This window comes from Pyrus communis, chromosome 15 (assembly GCF_041283825.1).
Source record: "Pyrus communis isolate YQ-2024b chromosome 15, ASM4128382v1, whole genome shotgun sequence".
NCBI lineage: Eukaryota > Viridiplantae > Streptophyta > Magnoliopsida > Rosales > Rosaceae > Pyrus > Pyrus communis.
In genome coordinates this window covers 5,143,473-5,161,669 of record NC_142579.1, presented here as the reverse complement: position 1 = coordinate 5,161,669, position 18,197 = coordinate 5,143,473, and the positions used below count along the sequence as shown (strand labels likewise).

The 18,197-nt window shown below is 38.2% G+C and overlaps 1 protein-coding gene, 1 long non-coding RNA gene and 1 pseudogene across 6 annotated transcripts; all 3 read left to right on the top strand.

The window, feature by feature from the left end:
• Window positions 1-1,327: 1,327 nt before the first annotated feature.
• LOC148690416 (uncharacterized) lies at window positions 1,328-3,190 on the top strand. 2 transcript variants are annotated; one of them, XR_015957086.1, is made up of 4 exons: window positions 1,328-1,397; window positions 1,492-1,601; window positions 2,133-2,199; window positions 3,024-3,190. It is a non-coding gene; the product is annotated as an uncharacterized LOC148690416 (long non-coding RNA). The 2 variants fall into 2 exon arrangements; XR_015957087.1 differs by having other exon boundaries at window positions 2,118-2,199.
• Window positions 3,191-4,070: 880 nt separating this feature from the next.
• On the top strand, window positions 4,071-4,618 carry LOC137727321 (BURP domain protein RD22 pseudogene; annotated as a pseudogene).
• A 3,007-nt stretch (window positions 4,619-7,625) lies between these two features.
• Window positions 7,626-17,979, top strand: LOC137708105 (rho GTPase-activating protein REN1). Of its 4 annotated transcripts, none has more exons than XM_088686319.1 (23): window positions 7,626-7,990; window positions 8,161-8,249; window positions 8,439-8,522; window positions 8,989-9,102; window positions 9,238-9,305; window positions 9,395-9,473; window positions 10,202-10,349; window positions 10,904-11,023; window positions 11,479-11,556; window positions 11,993-12,048; window positions 12,145-12,223; window positions 13,162-13,246; window positions 13,695-13,938; window positions 14,199-14,405; window positions 14,635-14,949; window positions 15,139-15,188; window positions 15,478-15,538; window positions 15,663-15,746; window positions 15,904-16,017; window positions 16,106-16,275; window positions 16,472-16,538; window positions 16,897-17,061; window positions 17,415-17,979. In XM_088686319.1, exons 2-23 carry the CDS (start codon window positions 8,220-8,222, stop codon window positions 17,688-17,690), a joined length of 2,694 nt encoding a protein of 897 aa, XP_088542445.1. In that variant the 5' UTR covers window positions 7,626-7,990; window positions 8,161-8,219; the 3' UTR covers window positions 17,691-17,979. The 4 variants fall into 4 exon arrangements, with proteins under 4 accessions (XP_088542445.1, XP_088542444.1, XP_088542446.1 ...); XM_088686318.1 differs by having other exon boundaries at window positions 7,635-7,777; window positions 17,355-17,979; XM_088686320.1 differs by having other exon boundaries at window positions 7,636-7,777.
• The last annotated feature ends 218 nt before the right edge of the window (window positions 17,980-18,197 follow it).

Genomic DNA, 18,197 nt, shown 5'->3' with positions numbered 1-18,197 from the left:
CGCGTACACATAATGGCTTTGACGGCATTTGGGTGATCGTCGATCGACTCACTAAGTCGGCTCATTTTATTCCTGTGAGAGAGAAGTATTCTCTGAGCCGTTTAGCGGAGTTGTTCATTTCGAAGGTTGTGAAGTACCACGGTGTCCCAGTGAGTATTGTTTCGGATCGAGATCCACGATTTACGTCGAAGTTTTGGGTAGCTTTCCAGGAAGCTTTGGGCACGAGATTACTTTACAGCACGGCGTACCATCCACAGACAGACGGACAGTCAGAGAGAACTATTCAGACCTTGGAGGATATGCTGCGAGCTTCGGTGTTGCAGTTTGGTGACGCTTGGCACCAAAGATTGGATTTGATGGAATTTGCTTACAACAACAGTTTTCATTCGAGCATTGGCATGGCGCCATTTGAGGCCTTGTATGGCAGAGCTTGTCGCACACCGTTATGTTGGTCAGAGGTTGGAGAAAGAGTTTTAGTGGGTCCAGAGATTGTCGAGGAGACTACTCAGAATGTTCAGGTGATTAAGTCTAACCTGAAAGCAGCTCAGGACAGGCAGAAGAGTCTAGCGGATCGGCGTGCTACGGACAGAACATATGAGGTCGGAGATTGGGTATTTCTGAAGCTTTCACCGTGGAGAGGTGTTGTGCGGTTCGGAAAGAAGGGGAAACTGAGTCCTAGGTACATCGGACCATACATGGTCACCGAACGAGTTGGTGAGGTAGCTTACAGGTTGGAGTTGCCTTCGGAGTTGGCTAGAGTGCATAATGTTTTTCACGTGTCTATGCTCCAACACTATGTTGCTGATCCATCTCACGTGATACCTCCTCAACCGCTTGAGATTAACCCAGATCTGACGTATGATGAGGAACCGGTGACGATCATTGATTGGAAAGAGAAGGTTTTGAGGAACAAGACAGTGAATTTAGTGAAGGTTTTGTGGAGGAACCATTCAGTTGAGGAAGCTACGTGGGAGACAGAAGATCGGATGAGGGATTTGTATCCCCGGTTGTTCTTTGACCACTAGGGGTTGTTATTTGGTTGTTTTGAATTTCGGGACGAAATTCTTTTAAGGTGGGAAGGTTGTGACATCCCGTCCCGGAAATACCGAAATGTACGTATGAAATTACAATTTTACCCCTAGTGTGCTTTCGTCACGTTTTGGTTGTTTGTTGTGTTGTGGCATGTGTTTGGAACCTCACACACTCCCACACACACACAGACACTATCCTTCTCTCTCTCCCTCTGTCTTCTCTCTCTCCCGAGTCCTCTACCCTTCTTCTTCTTCCTAAAAACGTACGGACCAACACACTTACCCCTCAAACCGTGACAGATCGAGGAAACTAAGGACACCATTCAACTCGTGAGGTCGAGGCGAGCACAACCATACCATTTTCAGGTAGGAACCTCAACGTTTTCACGTCGAATTCACAAGCCTCGATTTATGTACTGTTCATGCAAAATTTATACGTTGAGTTTTTGGGATTTCTAAGCTCATAGGTAGCTTGGTGGTGTCCCAAGGAGCCTCGGAGTGCTTCGTTGGACGAAATTGGACGTCGGGATCGTCCTACTCGAAGTTGGCCGGTTTTGGTTGTTTGCACAGGTAAGATTTCGTAATTTTTAGCCTTTAAAAGTGGTCCAACGTGATTCTTCTAGTCTAGGGCTTTCTTTTGGTCCAAGAATCATAGAAAATGGTTGAGAAACGAAGGAGATTAGTAAGTTTAAAGTTTTTCCCAGTTTCCGGCGACCGGAGTCCGGCGAGGGTAGGCCGGAGAAGAAAGGGGAATATTCCGTCAAGTTTGACGGAATATTCCTAACGGCAGTGACGGTATCCGGTCAGATTTGACGGAATATTCCGTCAGTTTAACGGAATATTCCTGACGGCGTCTGTTGACACTGTCAGTGTGCCTGGCACGTGGCCGCGCGTGGGGGGCGCGTAGGTCCGTGCCTGTGCTGGCGCGTGGGGGCGCGTGCGGGGTCAAAAAATTATTTTAAAAATATGGTTGTGATCCTGAGGTTGTGTAGAGCACGTTGGTATATTCATGTGTCCATTTTGAGCAATGTATGAGAAGTTATTACGAGAAACGGGTTATGTGCTTTAAAGTTAACGTTTTTATAGTTGTTTCGCATTTAGGTGACACGTACCCAGAGGACGAGCGTGCACACGCGAGGCAGGGGGGCTACGACCCTTCTACATACCAGTGAGTGGGCTTTTGTTTTCCGTATATACCTATATACATTTATATTCCCAGAAATTGATTTAAAAAAGGGTTATTTGCCGTATGCCATGCATGTTATTATTATCGTTTATGCATCATCACATTTATTAGTAGTGGCATGCATATACATATTTATATGTGGGTGCTGTGGAGGCATAGGTAAGTGCCAGGTAAGCGTTAATTAACGATTGCATTAATTAGTGGTTAGAGATGCTTAGAGAGCTCATAACCTGCACCCCCGGTGTTAGTGCTCCCGCCCAGAGTAGGGCACAGTCCTTCACGTGTTGTTCACCTCCCGCACCATACGCTCAGCTTGGATCCAAGCTAGGTGCATAGGCCTGTCGTACAGACCACAATAGGTGGTTCCGACTCGTAGGTGACCCGCGATTATTCGCACAGCCTTCACGTGATCGTAGCACTAGAGCGTATATATATGTTACACCCAGGCTTGTCGTACAGACCACTTTAGGTGGTTCCGACTCGTGGGCAGGTTTAGATATTGAGATTGAGATTTGAGCTCTAGATGCAGCCGTACAGGTCACGTTAGGTGACTCCGGCTGCCAGATTACATGATATTGATATGGTTATACCTGAGCACTTGCATATCACTTTGAGATTGTGGCATGGCATATCTTGAGCATGATTGGTATACCCTTGAGCATGTTTTGCATGTTTACACATACGTATATATGTTTATTTTCTGGGAAGTATACAGGTTTTACGGCGAGGGGTTAGAAAGTATTTTGTAAATGGTTTTAGAAAGAATTGTTTTTGCCCACTCACGCTTTTGTTTTGCGCCCCTCCAGGTTCTAGTTGCTTAGCCGTTGCGGTGGTTTCCCTTGTGAGCTTTTCGGCGTTCTGACAGACACTCCACATTGTAGGGTCGCCTTCGGGCGTACTACTGTTGTCGTTTTATTTGGACTGCTATAGACCTGCTCTGAATTTGTATCGCACTAACTAGCACTCATTCTAGTACTTGTATGCTAGTTTTTAATTATTCATACTTTTATATTACTACTTTAGCTTCCGCACGTGCACATGGCTACGTCACCTTTGTGTGACGGCCAGCACGCTCCGATCTCGGTCGGGGTGTGTCACACCATGTGTGCTTATTTACATTCCAATTTTTACAAATTTCTTTTCATAACAGTATAAATTTATAAAATTTGGCTAAATGATCAAGAAGTTTAATTAGAAGCAATGGTTTTTGTTGTTTAAAATTAACGAGAGGTTCTAAGTTCGAAATGCTATGTGCATGTTTATTTTTTTCAATTTTTACAAATTTTTGTTTGGTTGGTAATTTATTTACTAGCTAGTAGCTATATGGGTTGCTATTTTTAAATATCCGTTCCAATTCAAGTCTAATCTTCAACAAAGAGTGATGAGTAGGCTAAATTTTTAGACCAAATTTGCAAATGATATTACGTGTCATCAAAAGGTTTAATTTAGTGCTCATTCATTACTTATACATATCCTTAAAGACTCAAAAACATTAATATTTTTTTAGTCTTATATTGACGAGGTTAGTAAATAAGAAAAAATAACTCACGATTTTTACAAAAACACTTTAAAAGTTCAGATGGAAAACAAAACACATAATCTATCTACTTGAAAGCCCGAAGTTTTTTAGTTTCTTTCTCTTGATACAAAATAAATTAATTATTCCATGTTTCTAAATTATTGAGTTTGAAGTTTTTTTTCTAAATATAATTTTATCGATGTCTTACGTGTGAAAACAAATATTTTTTTTATATGAAATGAGAGCACATTTTTTTACGTCGCCCTGGATCTCAAAAATCTCTAGACCGGCCTACTACCTTTCATGTCCCCCAAATTTGTAGAGTTAATCCCCTTTCAGCTCAAGCAAACTGCTAGAAATTCTCAACAAGTTCGCAGTGAAACCGGAGTTTGAGGCAGCGGATATGATAAACAATACTATTCAAGATTGTGAACTTCAAGGCGCGAGAAATGAAGCAAAACAGTGTGCCACCTCGTTAGAGTCGATGATTGACTTTGCCACCTCCACGTTGGGAAAAAATGCTCTGGCAATCGCGACGGAGGTGGACAAAAAAGGAGCTGGCCTGATACAGAAGTACACTATAACAACTCCTGGAGTGAAAGAGCTGGCAGGCAAAGAATTTATAGTGTGCCATAAGATGAGCTATCCGTATGCCGTCTTCTATTGCCATGCAATTGAAAAAAAAGGACTTATATGGTGCCGCTGCAAGGAACTGATGGGACGAGAGCTAAAGTAGTAGTAGCCTGCCATGAAGACACATCTGAATGGAACCCTAATCATTATGCTTTCAAAGAGCTCAAAGTTGAGCCAGGAACCGTTCCCATCTACCATTTTCTTAAAGTCGAGGATGTCATTTGGGTTCCAAACCAAAAACCTACTTGAGTTGAATCCATCGATCGGTTCTTGTACCTGATCCATCACTCAGCCCGTAAAAGCTACTGGACCTTTATATGTCCTCTAGTAATAAAAGTAATTCAACAAGATGGTCAGTTAGTTGTTCATATTTGAGACTACTTACTGTCGTAACATACGCACACGCACAGTTATTCACTAGGAACGCAAAATTCCTCTTATAAAGACACCAAAGGAAACAGTAGTAGAGTTGAAATAAATCGATCGTGGGAAAATTAAGATTTTCAATAAGCAAGGGACTGTGATAAGAGGAAGTCTAGAGGACCTTTGAAATACTAAGATCTTCTAACAATATTCTTAAGAGTTCCAGATTTCATAATTTGGAAATTAATGGACCATTAGTAACACCAACCCCTTGGTGTATAATTATAAACAAACACTTAAAAGATTCATTTGGAGAAAGAAAAAAAAAATCCAATTATAACTGTATATATAGTCTTTGTATAAAAAATAAAAAAGCATAGGCATGTTTCTATTCATGCTGGTTTGGAACTTTTGTAGGTGTGGTTTGGACAATATTGTGTAAAACCAAAACTACTTTCCCCACAACTCGCAAAAGTTTACTACAAAATCAGCTTAGTGCCTTGCTCTAGAGGAGAGAAAATTGGGTGAATTCCGAAGTTATTACTATTAAAAGACTGAAATAGTGAATTACAATAAACAGAATCATTTATGTGCACGTGGAAAGAAAATGGTTGGTGGTTTAGGCACGTCGCGGGCCAATTTTTCTATGTGTGGCCAAGGAATGTGCTAGTGTTAAGAAGTCATTTGTAAATCTTATGTTTATTTCTTTGTAACGATCACGTCGCATGCTGAAAACACCACCCAACTTCCTATGGAAGACACAGCTGCAGAACTTGATCATTCTTAACAGTCCGATTCTCCCACAATCTTATGGAGCTCGAGGAGGAGGAGGAGACATGCAGTGGGACAAGGTCTCACATAAAAAAAACATCCAAATTTTAATTAATGGTAAGTCTTATGTTTATCACTTCCCAATTTGGATAGGTGTGTAAAGAGGAGATATTGATAATTGATCATAATGTACTTGTGTGCACTCCCCAATTTGGAGTCTCTTTTTGAATGATGATGCTCGGACTTCTTTACGTGCCAATTGATTACAAATTTACCACCACGAGCAGAAAGGGGGCACTCATGGCAATGGCTTCTGCTAGATGAAAGGATTCATTTATTATTTCTAAGACTAATTTCACGTTACACCCTTTTGATTTGGGTTCCAGATTTTTTTTCCTTCGTATCTCCCTCCCCTCCAGTGCCCTCCTTCCATCCACAACCATTCATAATATTTCCAAACTCATTCGATGGTAAAAATTATGCCACATCATCAACCCTCCCCCCAAGGTGTAAAATGTAGTTAACATCAAATCAATATATATCATCGATGTTTATTTGTTGTGTCGTTGATATTAAATTAATAAGTTATTGATATTATTGTAAATGATATTTTTCTCTACAGTATTAGAAGAGATCCTAAATTCGGACGTAGATTTTTGTTTGTAAAAAAAGGCACACAGTGGATTTTGCATCAAATCATGCGGTTTTACCGCTCATCAGGGCTATTGGACTTAGTGGTGTGGGCAATTGCCAAAATCAGCGCAAACATTTATTTGTCTTTCAAAGTTGCGCACTGGCGCCTCTAATTTGGAGTTACTTTTCCAACTCACAAGTGACAATGACACAAACGCACCAACATATTTATAGTTAAAAGAGCTTTAACAATTTCTTTTTCTATCTTAAATATAATGTTATGCGATGATATAACATGATCTAATAAGGAACTAATATTTTTTTGGATCTTTATCACCAATGGTTTATGAAATTATCAAACTCATCATTTTGGTATTTCGCTTTTAAAATCAATCAATGTCATTCCTCCCTGAAATTTACTATTGTAGATTAACAAACTGATCTACTTTAGTAAATGTCTACTTTAGTAAGTGTCAGAGACGTTATTGATTGATTTTGAAAGTAAATGACCAAAATGATGAGTTTGATTAATCTGAGAGACCATTAGTGATAAAAACCCTATTTTTTCCCTCAACAAATAAGTAACTAATATGGATGCGGTAAAAATGAATTTGTAAACTAAATTTGGAAACTAAATTTGCAAACTAAATGATATGTCACCTATAGGAATAAACACGTTTATCAATGTCTAAATAATAAACCAATCATCAACTTCTATGTTCTTTAGTTTCCAAAACTTTATCTACAAAATTAGTCTCTTTAGAATATAAGATATCACTTTAATCAGAATTACATAAGAAGAAGAATTAATTTATCATCAATGTGTGATAGGGTACCTTTTAAATTCAGAAAGTAACCATATTTATGAATTAACATATATGTCAACAAAATTAAGTGGTTAGCTTAAATAAAATTCGAGTCATTAAATCAAATTTGACTATTGAGACTTATCGACTTGTACCTGAACTGTCCCTATTCTTCAAATGTTGCTTACCCACATTCCAATGTTGTCCGGGCATGTTACTCATCTTTCAATATATTATTAGTTTGTTCAAATCTAGTTAATTTCGATATTTTCAATAAGGAATTTATAGTTCAGTTAGTTAACCTAATTATTTTTTTTTGCATTTGCAATCGTGAGTTCAAATCCTCTGTTCCGAGCAAAGAAAAATAGTAAGAAGAGAAAACTTTTGAAACAATATTTATTTTCTTCATTAATTAGCAAGGAAATGTTAGTAACATTCTAACTTGAATCGTTTCATTTTACTTTCTTGATTTTCGTTCCTTAAAGATTAACTCCGCAAAAGTTTAACCAAATCAAACCGTTAACCGTTATATTCACATTCCCGAAATGTTGAGACAGACAGTTCGGACAACAATGTGTTTTAACAAGTTGGCAATGTGACATGATTAAGGGAAATACGATGCCACGTGTCGGCACCGTGAAAACCTTAAAAACAGGGGAATGATACCAAGTTAGAGAGAGAGAGAGAGAGATAGAGAGGAGGATTGGTGAAATACCAAAAGAGGGCCTGCACGTTTTTCCCTCCAACACGTTGGAAGGAAGAAAGACCAGGAATCGGTGTACAACTGCCCCGTTCTCTTTGGGCTCGTGATTGACCACCCACCACCACACCCCAGGTTTCTTTCTGTTTCTGTTTCTGTTTCTGTGTCTCTTTCTGTTTCTGTTGGGAACAACAACACAACAATCTCTCTCTCTCTCTCTCTCTCTAATCTAATCTCTCAGCAAAAACAAAAAAAAAAAAAAATCAGAAGAAAAAGAAAGAGATTCCATCGTCTCCTTTCTCTTTCCAATCCAACAACAACAACCCGCATTTCGATTTTCCATACAAGGTACTTTATTTTTTTTGTGATTTTGGTGAATTGGGTTTTTTCTTATTGGTAAAATGGATTCTGGGTTTGATTGTTTGATGAGAAATGGTGTTGCTTTTGTGGGGTTGTGTTGGTTTTGGTTTCTGGGTTTGATCCTTTGGATTACATTGTTGAGTTTTTGATCAATGTAGGCACCGGTGGTGCTGATCCGTGTGGGATATGATTCTGTGACTCTGGAATCCCTCAGAGGATGACTAACCGAATCACCGATGCGCCTCAGGTATATATATTTTGGTTTAATTACAAATGCCGCTTTCCTTTTTCTAATAGCTTCACTCTACAGGAATCCACATAGATATTGCACATGCATGTTAATTGTTAGGCAAATTGACTAGGGCAGACTCAATCTGAATGTACATAAATTGTGGCGTGGTGAAAAGGAAATTTATCGGATTGTTGTGTGTTTCAGGGAGAGGGCGATGCTCCTCCTCCTCCTCCCCCATCTGGTGGCCCTGGTCCACCTGAATCTCAGCCTTCTCGTGGTGGCAACACGGTAATGTCATCATTTTATATTCAATCATAACTTCATCGTGGCTGAATATGTTTACGTAAATCTAATATTCATTTTCATCATTCAACAATACCATGTTCGGCCCCTATGCTTGGCAGATCCTGTTAATTTACCTCGTAGGAAGCATATATTTCTTGCAGCTAAAATGTCAAGGACAAAGTTCTGTGAAAAGGAATAACAACATATGATTGCAAATTGCAATGCCAGAGAATTGTAGCTTTTTTTTTTTGTGTTGTTGCAACCTAAGCTTTTCAACTGACAATTAGAATAGAACTATACCATTTGCAAAAAGACAAACGCACTCGAGACTCTAAGTGCTCGTGAGTAATTTATATGCAAGAGGGTGAAATAATGTCCTATGCTATTCATTGCCATGTAATATCTTGTTTATTATCTCTTGGTTAACCAAAGTAAAACAATGCACTCTGAAGTATAATCTGTTTTGCAGATTTTCAAGAGTGGGCCGTTGTTTATATCATCCAAAGGAATTGGATGGACGTCCTGGAAGAAAAGATGGTTTATCTTAACCCGCACTTCACTCGTTTTCTTCAGAAGTGATCCAGTAAGTAATTCTTTTCTGCTAAATAGTGTGCATGTGCTTGCATCTGTTCTTCTTGTAGACAATATTACTCTCTCTCTCTCTCTCTCTCTCCCTCTCTCCCCGAATGTTTCATTTACAATTATTCTACATTGCCAGAGTGCTGCTCTAAAGGGGAGTGAAGTGAATTTGACCCTGGGTGGTATTGACCTCAACAATTCAGGCAGGTTGGCTTGTAATTCGAATTATAATGATCTGCTGTTCTGCTCTTGTATTACTGCTAACCTCACGTCATTTAATTGTACAATTTTTCTAGTGTGGTTGTCAAAGCAGACAAGAAACTCTTGACAGTGCTCTTTCCAGATGGCCGTGATGGACGAGCCTTCACACTTAAGGTGTGCTTTCCTTTTTATCCCGATTATTTTGCTTGGTTGAAAACTTGAAATGCTCCTTTTTCCTTGGTGGAATTTTTAGATTTACAACTGCTTTTCCCGAAATAAGAAAGTTAATTTTAGCAAGTCACAACAGTTTCTATTGATAACATCCTCATAAAAGAATATATTCAACTGACTCAGAAAACAAATTCCTCACATAAATCTGCTGTTCGCTCATGGATAAAGATGATCTATCAGTAAAATCTTAATCTTCTGTGTTCGTTGTCCTGTATTCTTTGCATGATAAAATTGTCTTCCTATAAGGGTGATGAATTATTGTTTTGATGGTATTTTGAATACAATTTTTTTCCATACATTCCCTTTAAAGAAGGTAAATGTTTGTTGATTAATTGACTTTAGGTCTTATTTGGTGTCATCGTATTCTATCATAACCACATTTCAAGCTTGTTGGGACACTGCATTGGTTGTGTGGCCAAGTCAGGACTTTATGAGGCACTACTTGTTAGGGACACTGCATTGGTTGTGTGGAAATTCCATGAGACCATTTCATAGGAGTTCATTGATATACTCTTTTCTATAAAAGTAAAATGCGTTTATTTTTATGGAAAACATTGAGAAGTTGGTTAAAAACAAAGTTTTGTTAGAAATCCTTTCGACCAAAAGTTATATATGGACGATGTTGATCTTTCTATCTTCTGCTGATTTGTTTTTTATTACCTCTTCTGCAGGCTGAAACATTGGAGGATCTACATGAGTGGAAGACTGCACTTGAAAATGCGTTGTCACAATCCCCAAGTGGTGGCGTTCATGCTATGGGGCAAAATGGAATCTTAGGGAATGATAAGACTGAGGCAGTTGATGGTTCTGCGGATCAGTGTATGCTCTTCTTACAGTGTCTCTCATGACATAGTGTTTAATATGGCACATATTTATGCCATCCACTGTGCATTTTTCTTACTGCTGTTCCCATAGTCTCATTAAACCAGTATTTGGTGTTAAATCATACATTACCTAATCGTCTATTATATCTCCTTTATGTGGTATACCAGAAACGAAACTTTGTACTTTGTAAGAAAAATGGAGAAAAATGGAGAAAACTTCAGTATATTTATTTAACTTAGAGTTCAAGTGCAAAACAATATGGTAAGATAGCAAAAGTAGTCAAGTATGTAACTTCAAGCCATTTTACAAATTAAATTAGACAGTTAAAAATACAAAGAGACGAGTTGTGCTTTTATATGTAGAATGTTTTGCCACATGGCTACCAACTAAGCATGAAATCCTGTCAGATTGTTTAGCTAGTATCTGTAAGACAAGTTTTCTTATGATCGGGTCTTGCATTGGAATTTTTTTTTTTTTTTTCCCAACTTTTTCTTGCTATCCTTGTACCACCTCATTGAAATATTGTTGTTGTCTGTTTTTCTTTACAGCGAAGGATAAGAAGCCAGTGAAATCTACAGTCATTGGAGTGCCTGTTCTGCTGGCCTTGGAAGATGTTGATGGAGCTCCGTCTTTCTTGGAAAAAGCCCTTAGGTTTGTAGAAGAATATGGTGGGTTATCCGTATTACGCTATCAGATGTCATTTCAACTTACCTTGGTGGTCTAATAATATACATATATACAATCCGTTGCACCCACCCCCAGTTCTTGTGGTAGATTGGCTTTTCTCGTGCTTTTGGAAACGTTTTTAACGCCTGCACCGTCTGAGAAACCTTAGTTGGCAGCTAGTCTTCTGATTTGGATGTTATATTTTAATGCATATCCGTTGCATAATTTTTAGTCCTCCCTGGACTCAGTTGTTTAGTTCAACTGGAAACTTTTTTATACGATATATGGGATACGGTTCTGTTCAGCAGTGCCATGATCATATGATCTATTATTATTATTGGTTTTGATTCAAGTATGAGCAATCTTAAGTCTGTATGACCTCTTCCATTATTGGTTTTGAAATAGATTAATGTCTTTTCTTGTTCGAAATATGTATCTGATCATTTGATACAAATAGGAGTCAAAGTAGAAGGGATCTTACGACAAGCTGCAGACGTTGAAGATGTGGAGAGTCGAATAAGAGCGTATGAACAGGGTTAGTGTTACCTTCGTTTTTAATAATATTTGGTGTTCGTCACCATTTTTTCAAAGTTATATATTTTTCGTTCAATGGAGCTGTTATGGACCATTTCTATATACAGTCACCTTCTATTGAGGTATCCCTCAAGTAAGGTTATGAATTATATATCTCCGAATTTTTTCAATGATCCAAATTTTATATTTTTATTCAGGATTGGCTGTTTTAAATTAATTTCTAGAATCTAAATTCAGTTTATCACTGGTGGCTTGTGGAGCTGTACAAATGGAAAAAAAAAAAAAAAAAAAAAAAAAAATTCTAAAAACTGATCTTTTTCGAGCTTCTGAAGGAACCCCGCTGCTTGATCCAGCCAAGGGACATATAGTATAGTTCCATGATGCGCATTGACTTGTTTATATCTATAATATTTTCGGGTTGTATTTTTATGTATCAGGGAAAACTGAGTTTTCTTGTGAGGAGGATGCACATGTTATTGCTGATTGTGTCAAGGTATCTATTTTGATAATAAATGCTGATTTCTTCGTGTAGATTATAGAATGTTCTGAAAGTTGGTTTTATATTTTCTTTCTTGATGCAAACTTCCAGTACGTCCTCCGGGCGTTGCCATCTTCCCCGGTCCCTGCGTCTTGTTGTAACGCACTACTAGATGCCTTTCGTAAATCTGGTACGGTACATCTGATTTAAACTATATCATCTGTTTCTTAGTACCTTTTCAATTAATTTTATGATATTTATTGTGTCATAAGGTTGGGCTTAAAAACTACCACATAGAACCGCTGATCTTTTAACAGTCTCGTAATATCAGTTTATAATTTATAACATGCATAGGTGTTGTCATATGTTTAAATAGAATTATTCTTGTTGTTCTGATATTGGAACATAAGATATATATATATATATATATATATATATATATATATAAAGTTTTACGTTCGTATGCTGTCACGCTATCTATTAGGGCCAACTCAATGAAGCCTCATTTACCTTGATCTACATTCTTTCTTGGCCTGGCTTTATGTTTGAAGTCAATCAGTAGAGTTTCTATTTTCTAACAGGGAAAACAAAGAAAAGAGAAATCGATCTTCAAAAGCACGATGTTACTGGAGAGTTTTTCCTGGATTTTTTTGTTTTTGTTTTGTGAATTTGGAGTGGCAAAAGTAATGGTGAAAATTATTTGAAACCTAGTGAGGGTTCGGTGAGCGCTTGTTGGGTTAATGTTTTGTTATTGCCAAACCATTGACCCTACTTGCTCAAGGAAGGTCCATTTTCCCACATCTGAAAGTAATAGAGAGATCTTTTTCTAGTTAGACTTCTGTCAATGGAATGAATGAACCATCCCTTCCTATCTGGTTGTCGTCTCAGATATAGAAAGATAAATTGGCGATCCTTGTTTACACAAAAGTTCCCAGAGTTTGACTTAAGTTATGCCTAAATGTCAATGAGTTTTTCTTGAGAGGGGAGGTTTTAAATTTTCAACCGTTCCAGTTTGGCCTTTAAGTCTGTGCGTGCCATCTTCTACTCAAGATTTGTTGTATAAGACTACAGTGTTATATTAGTATTACTGTTGTTCTACTTTCTTAATACAAATTTCCCATTGATTAGGTAATGATCGTGGTGGTAGAGTCAATGCTATGCGCACAACAATATGTGATACATTCCCGGAGCCAAATCGCCATTTATTGCAAAGGTTATTTTATGTTACTTCATTATTTCTGAGTTTTGGTCTCGTTCATTTTTTCTACGAGTGTGTTTTGCGCGTGCAGTTGATCTAAAGCTTTGATATCTTTTTCCATGTTTGATTGAATAGATTATTGCTTTCGTTTGTTAATAATTTGACCTTTAGATTTGTTTTCCTCGTTTCTTTAAGTATCAGGCGTTCTCTTAAAAGAAGTTTTAACATGCTTGTGCGGTGCCAAATTATTGTGCTAGCAAAGATTACTAGAAATAGTTATCTTTTTAGTAAGATTCCTAGCGGTAGTTATGCCATTTGCTTGCATAAACTTCAGTTATCTTTGGAAACCAGTTTTGGGAGATTTCCTTTTTGTTCCCAGTATTATCTCGCTCGCTTTACTATCTTGCATTCATATAATGCCCGGTTATAATTTTTCAAATTTAATTTGTATTTTTTCGTTCAGAATTCTTTTGATGATGCAAAGTGTGGCTGCTCAGAAAGCTGTGAACCGGATGAGCTGCTCTGCTGTTGCAGCTTGTATGGCTCCCTTGCTTCTTCGTCCACTCTTAGCTGGGGATTGTGAAGTTGACAATGATATTGATGTGGGGGGTGATGGTTCTGTTCAACTATTGCAAGCAGCTGCTGCCGCTAATCATGCTCAAGCGATTGTTATAACGTTGTTGGAGGAGTATAATCACATATTTGGGGTACGCTCCAAGAAGCCTTTCACCTTATACCATTACTTTAATGATAACACTTTCTACTTTGCGTTGGTCTGGTTTTGAGCTATGAAGATTTTCTATTCATAATGTTGTTCTTCAAAAAAGATTTCGACTAGCTCACTCTAGAGTCGTGAATTATTTCACATGAATAGTTGGGACTCCGGATTTCTGTATAGTTATGATGTTGAGAATATTTCATAATTTGGAAGTTGAACCAAGTCGGTTCTTTCTCCATGTATTTGCAGGAAGGTGGTCCCCTGTCCCAGGAACTATACAGTGACACAGAAGATAGTGAAAGTGAGACCGAGGGGGCAACCGATGATGACGATTACTATGAAGATGATGAAACTGATGCAGAAACAGGGGATGAAGACGTGGAAATTGTTTCTGATGGAGATGGAACGTGCAGTGAGAGTGGTCAATCTGAAGACAAGGATCGGCATGATGATAAGGCTCGTTACTATACTCCATGACTTTTCTACATCAAACTATACATTCAGTGTGATGATTAAAAGTCCTACGTACTTAGTCCTTCAGTATATTAGTGCAAGACCTTGTCGTTGAGATTTGGTGCTTTCAAGTGCCAGTCATTAGCATTCTGGTTTTTGTTCATGTCTTACTGTTTGTTTCCGTTGCCAGAAAAACTTGGAGATTCATGTATAACATATTCACTGTTTGCAGGATGATGACGGTTTAAGACTAGGTGTGAAGTCTCCTCATGGAGGCAATGATGGCAAAGCTCATGAGAAATTGTCATCAAGCTCAATTAAAGTTTTGCAGCCTCAACATGCTGTAGAGAGCAGTAAGAATGAACTGAGCTTAAGTAAAACCAATGCGCTAGAGCAGGCTAATGAGTCATCTGTAGTAGAAGAGGTTTCTAGAGAAATAAGTTCACTGAACCAGCCACCGGTTCCATCCCGATCCATCCAAAAATCTTCAACTATATCCAATGAACCTGAGCATGGCAGGAATCGTACTGGTTGGGGACGTACCGCTGTAAGTCTATGTTTACTGGATTGGTGATACAGTCTTTTGCTTATTAGGCCTTTCGTCATTATTTATACCTTCCTAGATTATGTTATCCAGGAACGGACTTTGAATTTTCCCATAAACTGTTTCCATTCAGAGAGTTTTTGTTAATTGTGTTACCTTTTTCTTTTGATGGGTGGTGGGATTCGGGTCCAGGCAAAGAGGAACCTTTCCATGGAGTCCATTGACTACGGCCTTGAGGAAGAGTAAGTGATGCATATTTCATCTCTGTAGAGTTTCTTTCCCTCATAGAGATTTGCCTATAATCTTTTTCGCGTGAATCTTGTATCTTGTTTAATGTCAGTAGATGCCCTGTATTGCACGCTTCATACATACAGGCACACGCACGCACATGAGCATGCATCAGTAGTATATTTTTTCTAAGTGTATCAGTGTTTTACTTACTCAAGATCAGCCATTAGTATATTTTTTTATGAAGCTTCTCTTCAGGTCATGTGGTTTGTTCTAACATCTAATTTTTCCTCCTATATGAAGGGCTGAAATACAGAAGCTCGAGATGACTAAATCTGAGTTAGAAAACAGAATTGCAGAAGAGGTATCTCACTTTCCAATTACCTTGTATCTTCGTCAAAAATAAAATAAAAAATAAAAAAAATAAAAAAAACCTTGTATCAAATTGTTTGGAATTTGTGATACTTAGTTGTCAGTTTCCTTTACAGGCTGAAGCGAATGCTGCTCTACAAGCAAGTCTGGAGAGACAGAAGACGGCCTTGCATGAGCGTCGCCTAGCTCTCGAGCAAGATGTAAATTCCATACTGAGAGAACAAATTTTCTTATTAGCAAAACATGCTTCTGGAACCGTAGAATATAATGCTTGTTCGATTATTATTTAATGGTTATCAAGTGACTAGCCAAGAAGGGTGAAGCTAATACTGATATTGGGCATTAACATACTTGTAGGTGGCAAGACTACAGGAACAGTTACTGAAGGAGAAGGATTTAACAGCAGCTCTTGAAGCAGGACTAAAAGGGAAGGGGGGACGTGTGCCCAATTTAGCCGCAGTTGATGAAAAAGTTAGTATTGATTGTGCGCTTAAACTGGTATGGCCTAAGAGCTTTTTATCATGCACCAAATGATTTAACTTGCATATGTCCTATATAGACAAGGGCAGATCTTACTGAAATAGCTCAGGCAGAGGAGAATGTTGCCAACTTGAACAAGAAGGTTGATGATCTTGGCATGCAGCTTAATCAACAGCGTGATCAAAACCATGGCCCTATGGCTGATACTTCCATTTCATCCAGAAATAGTCGCGATCATCAAGCAAAACCGTGAGATCTTTAGTTATTTCATGATGCTTTCTTGTTAGATCATTCATCTATTTTTGTCAAGGATAGTTCGTGATCTGTGGTTATAATAATTAATGCTTAAAAGTTTTCGAATGCAAGTTACATGAAGATGCAGACATAGCCATCCATTGATAACTCATTTGCACTTTCTTTTTCCCCTTTTCTGTGTCATTTTTAGGCACACGACAGATAGACAGGACAGTGAAACCATAGTCCCTTCACATTCAGAATCGTCAAGAAGCAAGGTACATTTATTTTGACATTTGAGATATCGACATGAACAAATGTCGTGATTAACTTAATTTTTGTACTATTTGGTCTTGAAACTTGTCCAATTATGTTTTAAGCTAAACTGAGCCTTTAGAAGCAGATGTGGGCATAGTCACATTGGCTAGAGCAGAAGTGGTCCAGCCTATGCACCCGAGTTATTCCCTCTCGGCACTTTGGATTAGTTCAAAGTAGAATATCTTTTGCATAAAAAAAAAAAAAGGAAATTAAGCCTTTAGAAACCTTGTAGGATGAACTTAACAAGCAGTTCGTGCTGAAGTGTATTCGTTAAAAGTCATAAATTTGTTCGAACTAATATCTGGGCATGTTGAACAGGATACTCATCAAGATGGAACGGAAAATGTGAATGAAAAGAAGATAGATGCAGCAAACAAAAGCAACTCCCGGTCTGTTGGGCTGCCAGCTGATTCATCTGCAGTAGAGCCAGTGGTAGCCAAGCCTACTGCTTCAACGAACTCCAAGAAAGGTGGTGGGGGTGAGGTAAGATTGGTCACATTAGTTCGGATTCAATAGGAATTTTAACCAATAGACTACCATCAAATTGAAGATTCAATTTCCACATTGCACGTATGCATTCCGTCTTTCATTTTGATGATGTTGATTACTATTATGGATTGGATGCTTTGATTAATGGGGGAAGGATTACAACGCCGATTGAATAAACTAGAAAACGTTTATGTTTATACTTGTTGCTTTATTCCGAGCTGATTTCTTTCTGTGATTAGATAGAAAGGTAGAAATGGTTACATACCTCTTTGCCTGTGGCATAACAGGGAGGTAATTCCACAACTTCAGCAATAACGAAGTTGACATCGCGACTGAATTTTTTGAAGGAGCGGCGGAGCCAAATAGCAAATGAGCTTCAAGGCCATGGTCCTGCTCAAAATTTGGTTAAAAGTCAGTCGCTCCAATACATGTCAGAGAAGCCGGAGAAACTTAGGAAAGCGGAGAGTCATTCAGAGAGAGGAGGAAAGAGACCGGAAAGCCAACAGCAGCAGCATAGCCTGGACAGAGGAAAATCGGAGAGCCATTTGTCTGTTACCGTGGAGAAAGGTCGAGTTGTAGAGAGTAGTAAACAGAAAACTTCTCCGAGGACGGACACCAGATGATAACAAATGTTTTACAAGTTGCGTTAAGGCCGAGAGGGATGTGTGTACAGATGAAGCATTTCCTTGAAGTAAAACTGATTTATCTGCAACCCCAAACTGTTCATTTATGCTGTCAGGCACTCACACAGCACAAATTGCTCAGTTATTTGCGTGCGTTGTACTTGTACGGATGAATGAATATGTAATTTTCTGCAAAACAATTTTAGTTTTTGGGTCTCATTGTTGAACTTAATATCAAATGATTTTACGAACAGAGTTCGTTATTAATACCAAAAAAGCCATCATGCAATCACACTGTTGAAACACTGTTATGAAGTGTGAATAACAACTCGCTTAAGAAAAGCTCATTTCTATGCAAATTTCTTTACACTGTTTGGATGAGGAAATTTGCGATTACTAAGAAATTTCAAAATGAAGGAAATTGAAATTACGGATTTTATTTTTTAGAATTTTTGAATTATCGTGTTTGGTTAACCCAAAAGAACAATAGAATTTAAATACGAAATT

Excerpts from the sequence above, each read along its gene's own strand:
- LOC137708105 (XM_088686318.1), top strand. The coding sequence starts at position 8,220 with ATGACTAACCGAATCACCGATGCGCCTCAG. Across the intron at positions 9,103-9,237 it reads TTTTCTTCAGAAGTGATCCA|AGTGCTGCTCTAAAGGGGAG; the intron begins GTAAGTAATTCT and ends CTACATTGCCAG. Across the intron at positions 17,062-17,354 it reads AGAAAGGTGGTGGGGGTGAG|GGAGGTAATTCCACAACTTC; the intron begins GTAAGATTGGTC and ends GTGGCATAACAG.